Here is a 12,722-nt window from a genome sequence, read left to right on the forward strand (position 1 = left end):
GACGTGTGTCAGTCTTTCACCTGAACAGTTTGACTTTACACTGCAAAAGAAAACCAGAGCAATCTCTTTAAATCCAAACACATTAAAGTCTGTTTGATCATTCAAACCTCACTTAATATTTCTTTCAGAATACGCAAGGTTTCATCTGACTCAATAAAACACACTTCTTTAAAAAACAAACTACTACAAAATAAAGCAAAAATAAAAACCTAAAACAACAACTTTAAAAAACTGGAGAAGCATCCCTTCCGTCTAAAGGACTGAGCTCTCCTGGGTTTCTGCTGTTTTTGCTCTCATGGAGGTAACAGTGATGTTTTTGTTTACAGCAGTTAAGCTGGTGGTGATGAGACCCGGCAACAGAGGGCAGAGGTTCTTTCAGCCTTCCTGGAATCAAACCCGTAACCCTCTGGTTGGAGAAGTTGCTTTTTTTCAGCCATCACGCGCCACAGAAATCACTTCAGCCAATCGCACTGCTTAGTGTAGCAGCTGTCAAGCCAGACAACCAATCAGATGTCAGCTCACAGCGCCAACATCAGGATGACCCAACAGCAGATTGTCATTATGTCTGAGTGAGTCCTCCAGTGCCTCAAGGCAGCTTCCCAGGATGCACCTCTCCTCCTGTCGCAGTGACTTGACCACATCTAGCTGCTCCCTGACTGGCTGCTCACTCTGCTGGAGGAGACGTGAGACCTAAACACACAGTTAATGTGAAAAAAACTAATCAGTCTGTAATGAAAAGCTGCCACAGAGTTAAGTTTATGTGCATGCACCTTATCTAGAGCTCTACATGTGTCCTGTAGTAGTCGCTGACAGAGAGTCTTAGCTGCCCAGACACTCCACTGCTCTCTCTCCTCACACACCAGCTGACCGAGTAACACTGCCTTCCACTGGTGGCTATGAAAACACACACACACACACAGGTTCAGAGTTCATCGTTACACAGATACCACACTGATAAACTGATTAGGAATGGAAGTGGAGACTTACTACAGCGTTTGTGGCAGCGACAGCAGCCTGAGAGCCGTCATCAGCCTCCAGCTGGGACCTTCACTGGACACGGTGAGATTGCTGGCAGGAGGGGCACAGAAGACATCTTTGCATATAGCTGTAACTAAGATGAGCACTGCTCCTGTTTACTGATGAGTCAGTATGTAAATGGAGTCTTACTGAAGGAACTCGTTCTCTCTGAGAAACTTGATCTTCTGAGCCAAACTTCTGTCACCTCTTAAAACATCACAGAGCAGATCTGAGGAACCACAGTGAAAAAAAATCTTTCAGCCCGAGCAGTTTTAAAGTGGACCTACTGCTATTTTCCTTATTTTCTGTTACATCTCTAATGTTACGCTGGTAGCTTCTCGTAGGTTTCCAATAATGAGGTCAGTGTATGTACAAGTAATCCCTCACGTGGGTGAAAACCACCCAATTTTAGTGTTCCAGGGTTAAATACTCAAGACTGTTTTTCCTTCTCTTTGCCTCCCCCTCACAAACAGCCAAATATTCATACAGAGCAATCAGAACTGAACAAAAAGGAGGCAGAACAGGGGGATATTTAAATAGGAAAAGTTTATCTACAGGAGAATAACTTTTTATATAATCCAAATATTCTTTAATTATATATTGAATCAGAAAGAGCACAAAACAAACAAAAAAAAAAATCAGCTGTGACCAGCAGAGCCCTTTTTTCAGAGTAAAAGTAAAAGCGTCTCCTGATCCATTTACCTGTGTCCACATAGACCACACTGTGGGGATTGGCGGGGGCGACGAATCCGTACTCTAACAGCAGCCGCTGGTTATCGTGGGAGCCGTAGTTAATGAAGGCCTGCTGGTAACGCAGAGTCCCGGAAACACTCCTGATTTCATAACATCTCGTCACGTCATTAAAACCTGCTTTTACCTGGCAAAAGAAATGGCCAGTCCGATCAGTTCAATCTCAGCAGCTACAGAGTTTCTGCTGCAGTATGAAGGTTACCTGCACGTCAGGCCGATGGTTGAGCAGATCTAGAAAGGGAGCTAAAGCATAATTATCCGGTCCAGACAGGAAGTTGTTTGAAGGATGGGACATGAAGACGGAGCGCGTGTTGACACTACACCATGCCCACCTGGAGGAGGAGCTTAGTTACCTGACAGTACTGTCATTTATTAAAGTCTTGGTGTAAACTGTTCATATGGTGAAAGATAAGAAGGAAAGAAACTGTGTACCTCAGTGCCTCATAGGTCAAAACATCCTCCGCGGGCTGGCTCAGGATTGGCTGCAGGGACCTGAACCAATAAATCAATCTCAGCTTCATCGTTCACGTTTCACACAAGAAGACTGATGTGAATAACGACTTGTATTCAAATGCATTTCACACTGAAAGGTGAAAGAGTATCAGAGATGATTGGAGGTGATCCACACGGGAGTACAATCCTGGCTTTGACTGCACTCACCTGAAAAACTCCAGATTGGAGGAGTGCATTTCTTTCACTGCCTCCCTCTGCTCTAAGGCCCGCCTCTGCACACTAGTAGGCAAAAGAGCCATGACATCATCGCTGAAACAGGCGGGACAGGTGTAAGCTGTGGGCAGCACATCGATGTAAGGGAACCAATCAGAGGCCTCTCCTCTGTGCCGCTCACACACCAAGAAGACACAGAGTGCCAAGAGGGGAGAAAGACGGGGTTTCCAGCTGTGGAGAGAAAATCAGTGACAGTTTAGTTTGATCTAATTCTGGCTGAAAAACTGAACCATCTGCTGAATCCTCCTGACACTGAGTCTGAGCAGGTGCTAACTTATCAAACACTCTACATTCAACTCTAGATTAAATCCCACAGGCTGTACAGTGTGTGGAAATACTGGGATATGTTTACCTCTTGATGTAGCGTCCCAGGTAGCCGTCCAGGACGGCGGAGGTCGTGAGGAGGCACGACTCTGGCAGGGAAATAACCAGCTGACCGGGCTGATGGACAAACACAGATACAGGGAGAAAATTTAACCCTGGAACATCAGTGTCCTGCTGTACTGCACTGGATCCTGGACTCTAACGAGCCTCTCAGTGACTTCCAGTTTGTTGCCTTAAGTTTGTACAGTGTGATCTTCAAAATAAAATATTTATGATTTCCTTTTACAGAACATGCATCCAAATAAAACAATGTGCTTATTAACTTGGTCGTCTACCACGAGCACCACCAAAGTTACTTTGGACCCTGGCTTAGGGAAGCTGGATTACCTTTATGGTTTGGAGAGCCTGCAGTCCTCTGCCGGTGTCTGTATGAAGAGACAGAGGGTACATTTAAACATCTCTCTGTAAGTGGTGTTTCTGATTGGTCCAAACTGCCACTAACAGAAAGCCTACTCAGGATCATTCTATATAAAATCAACCAAGCCTGAAAAAGGTTCCCCCTGAAGCCTTCAGCTGAGGCTCAAGAGCTCCTATCAGCAGGGTGGATAACTATCCAAGATCTCAATCTTACATATATTTTGATACCTGTCTCATCTTCTAGCCAGGATTCCTTCTGTATCAAAATAATTATCTAATATGGTAATATTTCAGTACTCGTGAATGCAGCTTAGAGCTGATGTTCACATGTTCTGTAGTTTGGACATAATCATATTGATCACAATAACTTTAGGTCCTGAAGACATTTTTCAGCTCACAGATGGGCCTGGATCACAGAGGCTGTGATCCAGCCTCTGAGCATCCCAATCATGGAGTGATTGGGATGCTCCTGTACTTATGACATTTTGAAGTTATGGTCTCAAGAATGCTGGAATAACGTGAAATATGTAAAAAGCACAACATTTAAAACCACAGTTATGTGCTGTGAGAACCTTTAACTCAAAAGATTCACAGGATGAAGGTCAAACTCGGCATGGCTTAAGTGAATACAGATATTGTTTAAAAAAAAAAAAACCTGAAGAAGGTGAGGTGGGAAGCACTGACTAACACTAGAATGACCCAATAAAAAATGAACAACTGTCCCTTTCAGGCTATAAGACTCCTGAGGTTATGGAAGAGGCAGCAGGACGCGGTACCAGAGAAGAGGGCAGGCTGCAGCAGCGCGGAGCAAAATCCTCTTTGGTGGAGAAACTTCAGCAGGTTCACAAACTGCGGCTGGTGACACAGAGAGACTGAAAGAGACGGGCACACCGGTCAGTGCTGAGCCAGCATACAGCACGGAAACATTTGCAGTGACAGCAGTCAGCATGTCGGTACCTGACCGGACGGTGCTTTCATTCTTCTGCCTCCGCTTCCGGGCAGTTCGTCCAGCTCTGTGGCTGTGACCTCTCATGGCCCCATCACGACCCGCGACCCCTTTTGGTAGGTAAACAGACACGCAATAAACACACACTCATCTTTAAACAAACATAAAACAAATGGATGTTAAAGGTGCTACACAAAACCAGCTTCAGTGATCTCGAGCTGCGTTACTCTAATTGGTTATCAGCTGGTCCTAAAAGCTTCCTGAAAGCCGATCCAAACAGAGGAAATACCCAAATATGATCAAACTGTCGACACCGCACAGCTGCTCCAGAAACCCAACCCACGTGTTCCACTTGTTTTTTTTCCGGAGATGCGCACTGTGCCTGCGCAAAACTCCGCCCCACTTTTCTCGGTTTCCAAATATTCAAACATTTTCGTCTGCAGCTTCATTCAGCACCAAACTGCAGCTTCAGTAAGTGAGAGGCCGCTTTTCCCATTGTATCGTTCGCGTGTCCGCAGCTTGTTTTGTTTGTGGTAGATTTAAAGAGGTGTCGGAGAGTTGTGTGTTAGTGTATAAGCGTTATGTAACAGAAAGGAGCCGCAGCTGAAAGGTCCCCTCACGGATAAAGCGTTTATCAGCAGGAAGCGTTAACAGTTGATTAATTTTATGGTTTAAATTGCAGTCACGTGCTGTTTGCTCTTAATCTGCGTGTTTCTCGAGCGTTTGTCTCGCGACTGAAGTGCGTTCCAGCCAACCGCGTGACCGCGCGCACGCGCACGGCTCCTTTCCAAAATATAATTCATAATAAAATGATTTGATCTTCATTCTGCTCTGGCTTTTAAAGCTGCGATATACGTTTATAATTTAGTGTTTCACCCCTTAAATTATTAAAGCAGTATATTTGGATTTTTTTTCCCCAAAATTTCTCTCTTAACTTGTCAGCATGACTCAGCAAATCTAGTTTCCACTTTGCCTTCAAAGCGCTGACAGAGCAGAGCAGTTTATTAACCATGTTTAATGCGGCCGTCCTGAAACTCTCTTTCAGACGTGTAGCACACCTGCACAGGGACACTGTGACCGCAGTGTTGGGTGGAGGTAGACTGGAGTGGAAGCGGGAACGCCTTCCTTTATTTAGCTGAACGCAAGCACAACCGTTGAAACGTTCACAGAAAACTCGCAAGTGAGGGCCCAGTGCCAACAGCAGTATGCAGGTGATACCAGTCTGTCCTGTTACCTGTATTTAGAGACTGTAGCTTAGTTTCTTCCTCTGTCACCTGGATCAGGTGAACTAAAATAAAGCTGGGCTACCCTACCGGCTATGGACGCACTAAAGTTTTGGGACTGTCTATTTTTCTTTTACCGGGAAATAATTTTCCTTATTAAACATCATATTTGGTAACATTTTCTCACACAAATGGAAATAACAATTGAGTGACCACAGCTGTGTAACACTGCAGCACTGTGACACTTTTGTATCCATGTTGTTAGGACACATTTAGATATAATATTTTTAGAGATTTCTTGAATTTTACTTTACAGTTAGTGTAAAAAAAACAAACAACAACAAAAAAACCCCCCAGGATATTTTAATTAAACATCAGCTTGATGATGTCACCAAACTTTCATTTTTCCTTAAATAACCCATGCTTGCCAGACCCTTGCTCCCAGCTTCCAGTTTAACACCCACTCCTCACCAGTGTGAGTCTGTGGCATTTGTGCGCTGATGGTTCTCTCTTTTTTGGACAGACATGTCAACCAGGGTTGTTGTGGTAACAGGAAGTAACAAGGGCATCGGTCTGGCCATCGTCCGAGCGCTCTGCAAGCAGTTTGAAGGAGATGTTTTCCTCACAGCCAGAGATGTGTAAGTGACTCACCTGGTAACACCTGGAGCAGCTGATCAGTGTTGCCATATGTGCACTTTAAATATCCTGGTTTCATATCTATATGTTTATTTAAATGTAGATGGGTAATATATATGTGGGGGATAATTTGTATGCTGAATACACCAGAGGGGGGTGTACAATGAAGCGTCCAACAAAGCCATTTTTTTGTGTGTTACTTTAGTTTGACTAAAACAAAAACCCCAGTCAGAGCTAACAGGGATTCAGTCTCATTGTGTATTCTGTATAATGGCAATAAAGGCACTCTATTCTATTCCAACAGCAGTTTGTTAATCCAAGGTTTCTGCTTCAGGCTCTGAGCATGCTCATGGAAAAAATGGCCTTTTAGTGCATCATTTCACTCTCCTCCTGTACCCCAGTCTTTGACCAATTGAGTGCAAAAATCCATAAAGAATTAAAAAAAAAAAAAAATGGCAGAAGGCTACACAGGTGCTGCTGATGCATCAAGAGGGCAATGCTGCAGAAGCTGGTTGACGCCAGTTATTTTACTTTTTCGTGTGCTCCTGCTGCTCTTCATCTCCAACACGAATCGAAGCTCAGTGGAGCTGTTAAACCTGACGTTCCTGTGTGACTCTGTCCCATAACCTAATGAAGGGGACGTGGAAATCACTGTGGTTTGTGGCCAGATCAGAGTGAATCTGATTTTCATTATTTTCTCTGATAAACAGCCTACAGATAGACTCAACAGTTCTCTGTTCTTTGAGCTGCAATTCAAGCAGGATAAACCATGAAAGAGAGCTGCCTCTCAAAAAAACATAAAAACTCCAACTTAACGTGTTAACCCATTAATCATAGTACACCCCTTGGGCTATAATAAAACATGGATAAATTGGTTTTATTTCATTTGGATAAATTATAATAGAAATTAGGGAAAAATGCTTCCAAAAGCACCAACAGCAACAAGGTCAAAATAAACACCCTGCAACAACGGAGGCGAAACAGGCACCGATAAAGTCTGGCTGTCTGTGTGGGGGCACCTGTCACTCAGGAGGCAGAGCAGGTCGGCTACTGATCGGAATGTTGGCGGTTCGATTCCTGGCTGGTCTGGGCTGCATGCCAAAGTATCCTTGGGCAAGATACTGAACCCCAAGTTGCTCTCCATTCCAATGCAATAGTAGTGATGGGACTTCATCATATTTATCATGAATTTATATATTCAGGACCTTTAGGGACACAATTGGAGAGAGAAAGACCCAGTGAGAAGCTAAGCTGATAAATGTGTCAGTGATGTGATTGAAGACAAATTGAAAATGAACAAGGATTTTTTTTTTCTTCTTTTTTTGGTGCTTTTGCAGCAGCCGTGGTGAGGAGGCGGTGCAGGCTCTGAACACAGAGGGACTGAAGCCCATGTTTCACCAGCTGGACATCGACGATCTGAACAGCATCAAAACCGCCGCCGATTTCTTCAAAGAGAAATACGGAGGAGTGGACGTCCTGGTCAATAATGCTGCGATAGCATTCAAAAGTAATGAACTTGATTGGCTGATGTATATTATAGCGCTCTGGAGCCACACTGACATGTGAACGCTCTCTCTTCAGTGGCAGACACGACTCCGTTTGGCATCCAGGCGGAGGTCACCGTCAAGACAAACTTCTTCTCCACCAGAAACATGCTGACTTGCTTCAGTGAGCTCATCAAACCTGGAGGTACCCATGCATCCTTGGTTATAGCTCCTCCTGCTGCCTCCTCTGCTATTTGTCCTCCAGATTGCTTCAGCAACTGAGACCTCCTTCAGCACTGATTTCTGAAATTGATGTCTCAGTAACAGGCAGGAGGGCAGAGGCCACATGCAAAGAGAAGGCACAAATATGATACACTATAGGTAAACGCAGGTGTATTTGGTAAAATTATTACCTGTTTTGCTCAGTGAGCCTGCATGAAGAACCACAGGGTCTTTGAACAGCTAAGTGAAGCATTAAGTTAATATTGTTGATCACATTTGAGTTTACGGTGCAATGGCTGTGAAAATGAGCTAGTTATAGTATATCAGGATCATGGGCTGAAAAGAAGCCTTTTCTCAATGTTTTAAAAACCTGATGTGAAACCAGGGACAGTGCAGGGTCATTGGTTAGCATCTCGTTGATGACACGGTAAAGCGCACCGTCTTTCATTTTCTTTTTTGACGCTACTGGGGCCAGAAGGATGGTACTTCAGTGAGAGGCACATTAAGATAAGATAAAACTTTAATGATCCCACGACAGGGAAATTTGTGCATTACAGCAGCTCAATACAGAGAAAAAATGAAAAGGATGAGTAAGAACAAATAACTAAACTAAAATAGAATAGAATAAAATAAAATAGCAAAAATCTATACACATATACATAAGCACTATATACATAAATATATCAGTGTCATTAAAGCTCACATTTGCCATTTATAGGACTCTAAGAGCTCGAGGAAGAAACGTGCGTTTCTTTCCGTCTTTAGTGCCCTCTGTGTGCGTTTGTGCGTTTTAGGTCGTGTGGTGAACGTCTCCAGCATGGTCAGCGTCCGTGCTTTGAACCAGTGCAACCCGGACCTCCAGCAGCAATTCCGCAACGAGAACATCACAGAGGAAGAGCTGGGGGACCTGATGCAGCGATTCATCGACGACGCCAAGAAAGGGGAGCATAAACAGTGTGGCTGGCCTGACACGGCGTACGGAGTGTCTAAAATTGGTGTGACGGTACGTTTGATTAGTAGTTTTTACACTTTGGGATTCTAAAAAATAAACCACAGTCCTGAAGATTTCATCAATACCATATTAATAATGATGTTTTTTAGGTCCTGTCCATGATTCATGCTCGTCGTCTGTCCAAGGAGAGACCCAATGACGGGGTAACTGGAAAAAAAAAAAAATATATATATATATATATATATATATATAATATATACGATGTAAAAATGATGTATTTGAGGATTATTTTGTGGTTTTGAGTCCATTAAATTGTCACTGCTGTTTTTACATTTTATTCTTGTAAAAGATCCTGTTGAATGCCTGCTGCCCAGGATGGGTGCGCACCGACATGGCTGGACCAAAAGCTCCCAAATCACCAGATGAGGGCGCTATCACTCCGGTGTACCTGGCTTTGCTGCCACCTGGCGCCAAAGAGCCTCACGGACAGTTTGTCTCTGAGAAGACGGTTCAGAAGTGGTGACGAGTGTGTGACTGGAAGAGTTTCCACATAAGCGGTAACAAAAATCAAAAATCACATACAAAGGATTAAAGTTACATGTGACAAAAACCCTTAACATATGCTGACAATACAAAAGCTTTTTAGGACAGAGTTTAGCACTTAATCCAAATAGTGTTGGTAATAAAACCAAAATTATTCATTTTATTCCAGGGAACAGTGTGTGTGTGTGTGTGTGTGCGTGTGCTAGGTTGAATGCATCAGTATGAAAATTAATCAATCAAATGTTGGATTGCTGTCTAACCTCAGTTTTCAGCCTGTTTTTCTTTGCCTTCAATAAACATTTTAATATTTTGACTTTGTAAACTTGCCATAACTGGATGAAGCTAATTGTTCAGAAATAATAAGCTTGTTTTATACAACATGCCGTTTGTTAAATAAAACATGTGGATCTCAAGTTAAAATTAATAAAAGAATTTCAAAATATAAAGTTGAGTCGTCTGAATATTATCAAACAATGATGAAATAGATAAAAAAAAAAAGTGCACAACACAACCTTCTCTTTTTTAAATTATGAAAAGTCATGGCACATTGCTGAGTCATCATGGCACAGTGGATGATGACTCAGCAATAGGAAGCTTAAGGTCTCCATTGTGTGCCCTGTAGCTGCTGGGATGATGTCACAGGATATCGTGGAGTCACTGAAATTTTCTTTCGGATGTCTGAAAATGTAAAACGAGCAGTCGTATATTCAGTGTTTGCTTACATTAAACAATCACAGCGGGTGATTCTGACTGTCATCGAAATTTCACCCCATGCTTCCTCAAACATTCCCCAAGTTGGTTAATGGGCACCTCTTACTGAGCTGACTGGTTCTTCTCTGGGGAGATCTTGTGTAGTTTGGAGCTTTGCTTTGGATTCTTGTCCCTTTGAACTGACTCCAGTCGAGTAGCGCTCACAGGGAAGGCCTGATCCGGCAAAGTGGAGTGACGATATTAAAAGATCACGTCTCCAACATGATCTTGTTGGAGTGCCGGAGGAGGGTCACACGCTCCTCCGGCATCCTTGTTTCGTTTCCTCTCCTTCTTTAATCCAAACACCTCAAACTCATTTGGTTGTCCATAATCCTTTTTTTTTCTCCCTGAGCCTTCCTCTTCCCATTCAGAAATTTGCCTCCCACATCTCAGAGTCTCTGTGAGACGAGCCTGGCTTTCTTCATTTTGTTGGATATTTTTGATGTAATAAGATCCACATCTTAGAAAACCATTTCTGGCCATTTTTGGGGCTATAATTGAACCGCTATAATTAAAACTGTTGCCTCTTTAATCGGTACAGCAGCAGTTTTCAGCTGTACTAATGTATTTTTTTTTCAGTGTACATCAGCTACTTATTAACATTCAATGACTTGTTAGATTTTTTATTTTTTTTATTTGTTCGCTGATACGGTTCAAAACCCCACCCAGCTGCCCTCCCATCGTTTGCAGTATATCAGTCATTTTCTTCTGCAGCACTCTCAGTCCGGCCGCAGCTTCATTCAGCATCACAGCAGCAACATAAGTAAGTAAGAACCCACTTTGTACTTTTATTGCACATTTGCTAGCTGACTGTACAGCAGCTGCACTAATGAAATGTCCTCCTTTATAGCTAAAATGCACTGAAACAGGAAGATTAACAGAATAGTTTCAAATAAACCAGCTGCATATCTTTTTGATTTGTTGCTGTTTTGACGCGTCATCGTGACACTGCAACTCTCACCTGTTTACAATCAGCTCTCCTACACTGCTGATAAGAGAAGTGACTTTGAGTTAATGAGCTCTTTCAGGTCCACGCTCTGTGCAGATTATTTCTCTGCTGTTAATGATTTTCACCCACCAGGTCAAATTTGACTGGTTTTAACAGCAGTAAAAAATACCCTAAATATCACCTTTAACCTGAAACTTGACTTTTATTTATGTGATCCAAAATACAAGAAAAAGAAAATATAGTTTAAACTAATATTCTACAGATGCTACAAATTTTTGCACACCGAGTCTGTTGTGTGTTTGGCCTGCATCTATGAGGTCAAATCAAGGAAAATCGTGGTGTTAGGGAATCTTGAAAATGTGAAACTGTCCATGTCTGTGGGTATTTTTTATGTATTTTTTATGAGACAGCCATGACAGAATTCAAGGGGGACCTCCACACTATCAGAACAGCCGTCTTTGCTCAGGTTCTCAGGTGTCTCCTGGCCTTTGAAGGATCATGGGGCGAATCACAAACCAGTGAAATAGTAAAGCAGCACAGGAGTGATTATATATGGTGCACTGAAGGAGTGCTACAGAGGTCAGGGGGTGCTTTGACACAGGTACAAGAAATAGAAATAGGGTGGTGTAGTGGTACAGCTTCAAAGTTCCTGGTTTCAGTCATGGCTGAGGCCTTTCTGTGTGCAGTTTGCATGTTCTCCCTGAAGGTTTCCTTCAGGTATTCCAGCTTCATCCCATAATCAAAGACACACATCAGGGTATTGGTGTTTCTAAATTGACTGTGGATGTAACCCACCAGTAAGTAAATCTTAAAAATGAACAGATTAGAGTACATCTTTTTCCCTGAAATTAAGCTAACTAATATTAAAATATGATAAGAGGATTTAGGGGGTGAAAACATCATAAAGGAACCTGAGCTGCCATTTCAGTGAGTGTGGGAAACACGTGGGAGTCCTGCACACTCAACGTTTCCTCTTACTGCTTTGAATGCACAAACTAGTTTGCAATAAATCATTTTTTTAATCACTAAGCAAGTTTTGTATCTAATGATTATGCTGAATTAATATAGATAATTATAGATGGCAGTTATGCTTTTTATTTTATGATAAAGCTATTAGGGCAGTGCAATTACAGTGGTTATATAGGGTTTTAAAATAAATCCCAGCAGTTCCAGAATATTCTTGCCATTTTCAATTTCAATAAATCACATGTAAATCATTGCAGCTGTTAGGTTTTCTTGTCTTAGGTAAAACAGGACAATATTAAATGAAGTCTAACGTACCTGTACCCGCACAGTGTTGACCTGAACTGGGTCACTATAGAAATTATACAAGTGCAGATAATCATGATGTGAATTTCACACTGATTGACTGACCTTCACGTGTCCTGCTTCCTGCTGCTCTATAAACTAAGACGATCTCAGTCAGACTATCTTCTGTTTGATGGCACGTATTAAAGGTTCAGCTTGCGTTCTTCATACTCCATCCACTGATGTCATTAGACTGTGGGTCGTATCTGGTCACATTATATCCTGTAAATCACACTGTCAGAGAAGTGAGGATAGATTGCTCTCCTTGAGCTTAAATACTCCTTAGCTCCGGTTGCTGAATGAGGTGAGCCGTAAGACAGAGTGTAAAACACACACAGGGAAAAAAAAAAAGTCTCTGCTGGGGCTGTAACAGGTGACCATGTTTCAATAAACAAATCCAACTGAGAGATAACAGCGGAGTGAAAGCTTTTTAGATAAATGTTGTTAAAGGGTGATGCGATAAAGAAATGTTAGT

General features: G+C 42.4%; 2 protein-coding genes across 3 annotated transcripts; one reads left to right on the forward strand and one right to left on the reverse strand.

Annotated features, from left to right (window-relative positions):
• Positions 1 to 166: 166 nt before the first annotated feature.
• setd4 (SET domain containing 4) lies at positions 167 to 4,524 on the reverse strand. Its single transcript, XM_030747754.1, has 13 exons — positions 4,470 to 4,524; positions 4,192 to 4,290; positions 4,011 to 4,106; positions 3,205 to 3,242; positions 2,846 to 2,934; positions 2,428 to 2,664; positions 2,200 to 2,259; positions 1,970 to 2,099; positions 1,720 to 1,894; positions 1,168 to 1,246; positions 988 to 1,068; positions 771 to 894; positions 167 to 690 (listed from the first exon to the last, which is right to left on the reverse strand). The coding sequence occupies exons 2-13, from the start codon at positions 4,265 to 4,267 to the stop codon at positions 514 to 516; spliced, it is 1,362 nt and encodes a 453-aa protein (XP_030603614.1). The 5' UTR covers positions 4,268 to 4,290; positions 4,470 to 4,524; the 3' UTR covers positions 167 to 513.
• A 13-nt stretch (positions 4,525 to 4,537) lies between these two features.
• Positions 4,538 to 9,682, forward strand: LOC115793046 (carbonyl reductase [NADPH] 1-like). Of its 2 annotated transcripts, XM_030747759.1 has the most exons (8): positions 4,634 to 4,651; positions 5,226 to 5,391; positions 5,927 to 6,041; positions 7,377 to 7,546; positions 7,621 to 7,728; positions 8,540 to 8,748; positions 8,847 to 8,900; positions 9,047 to 9,682. In XM_030747759.1, the coding sequence occupies exons 3-8, from the start codon at positions 5,929 to 5,931 to the stop codon at positions 9,218 to 9,220; spliced, it is 828 nt and encodes a 275-aa protein (XP_030603619.1). In that variant the 5' UTR covers positions 4,634 to 4,651; positions 5,226 to 5,391; positions 5,927 to 5,928; the 3' UTR covers positions 9,221 to 9,682. The 2 variants fall into 2 exon arrangements, with proteins under 2 accessions (XP_030603618.1, XP_030603619.1); XM_030747758.1 differs by lacking the exon at positions 5,226 to 5,391 and having other exon boundaries at positions 4,538 to 4,651.
• Positions 9,683 to 12,722: the final 3,040 nt, after the last annotated feature.

The sequence above is a fragment of the Archocentrus centrarchus genome, chromosome 15 (genome assembly GCF_007364275.1).
Source record: "Archocentrus centrarchus isolate MPI-CPG fArcCen1 chromosome 15, fArcCen1, whole genome shotgun sequence".
Taxonomy (NCBI): domain Eukaryota; kingdom Metazoa; phylum Chordata; class Actinopteri; order Cichliformes; family Cichlidae; genus Archocentrus; species Archocentrus centrarchus.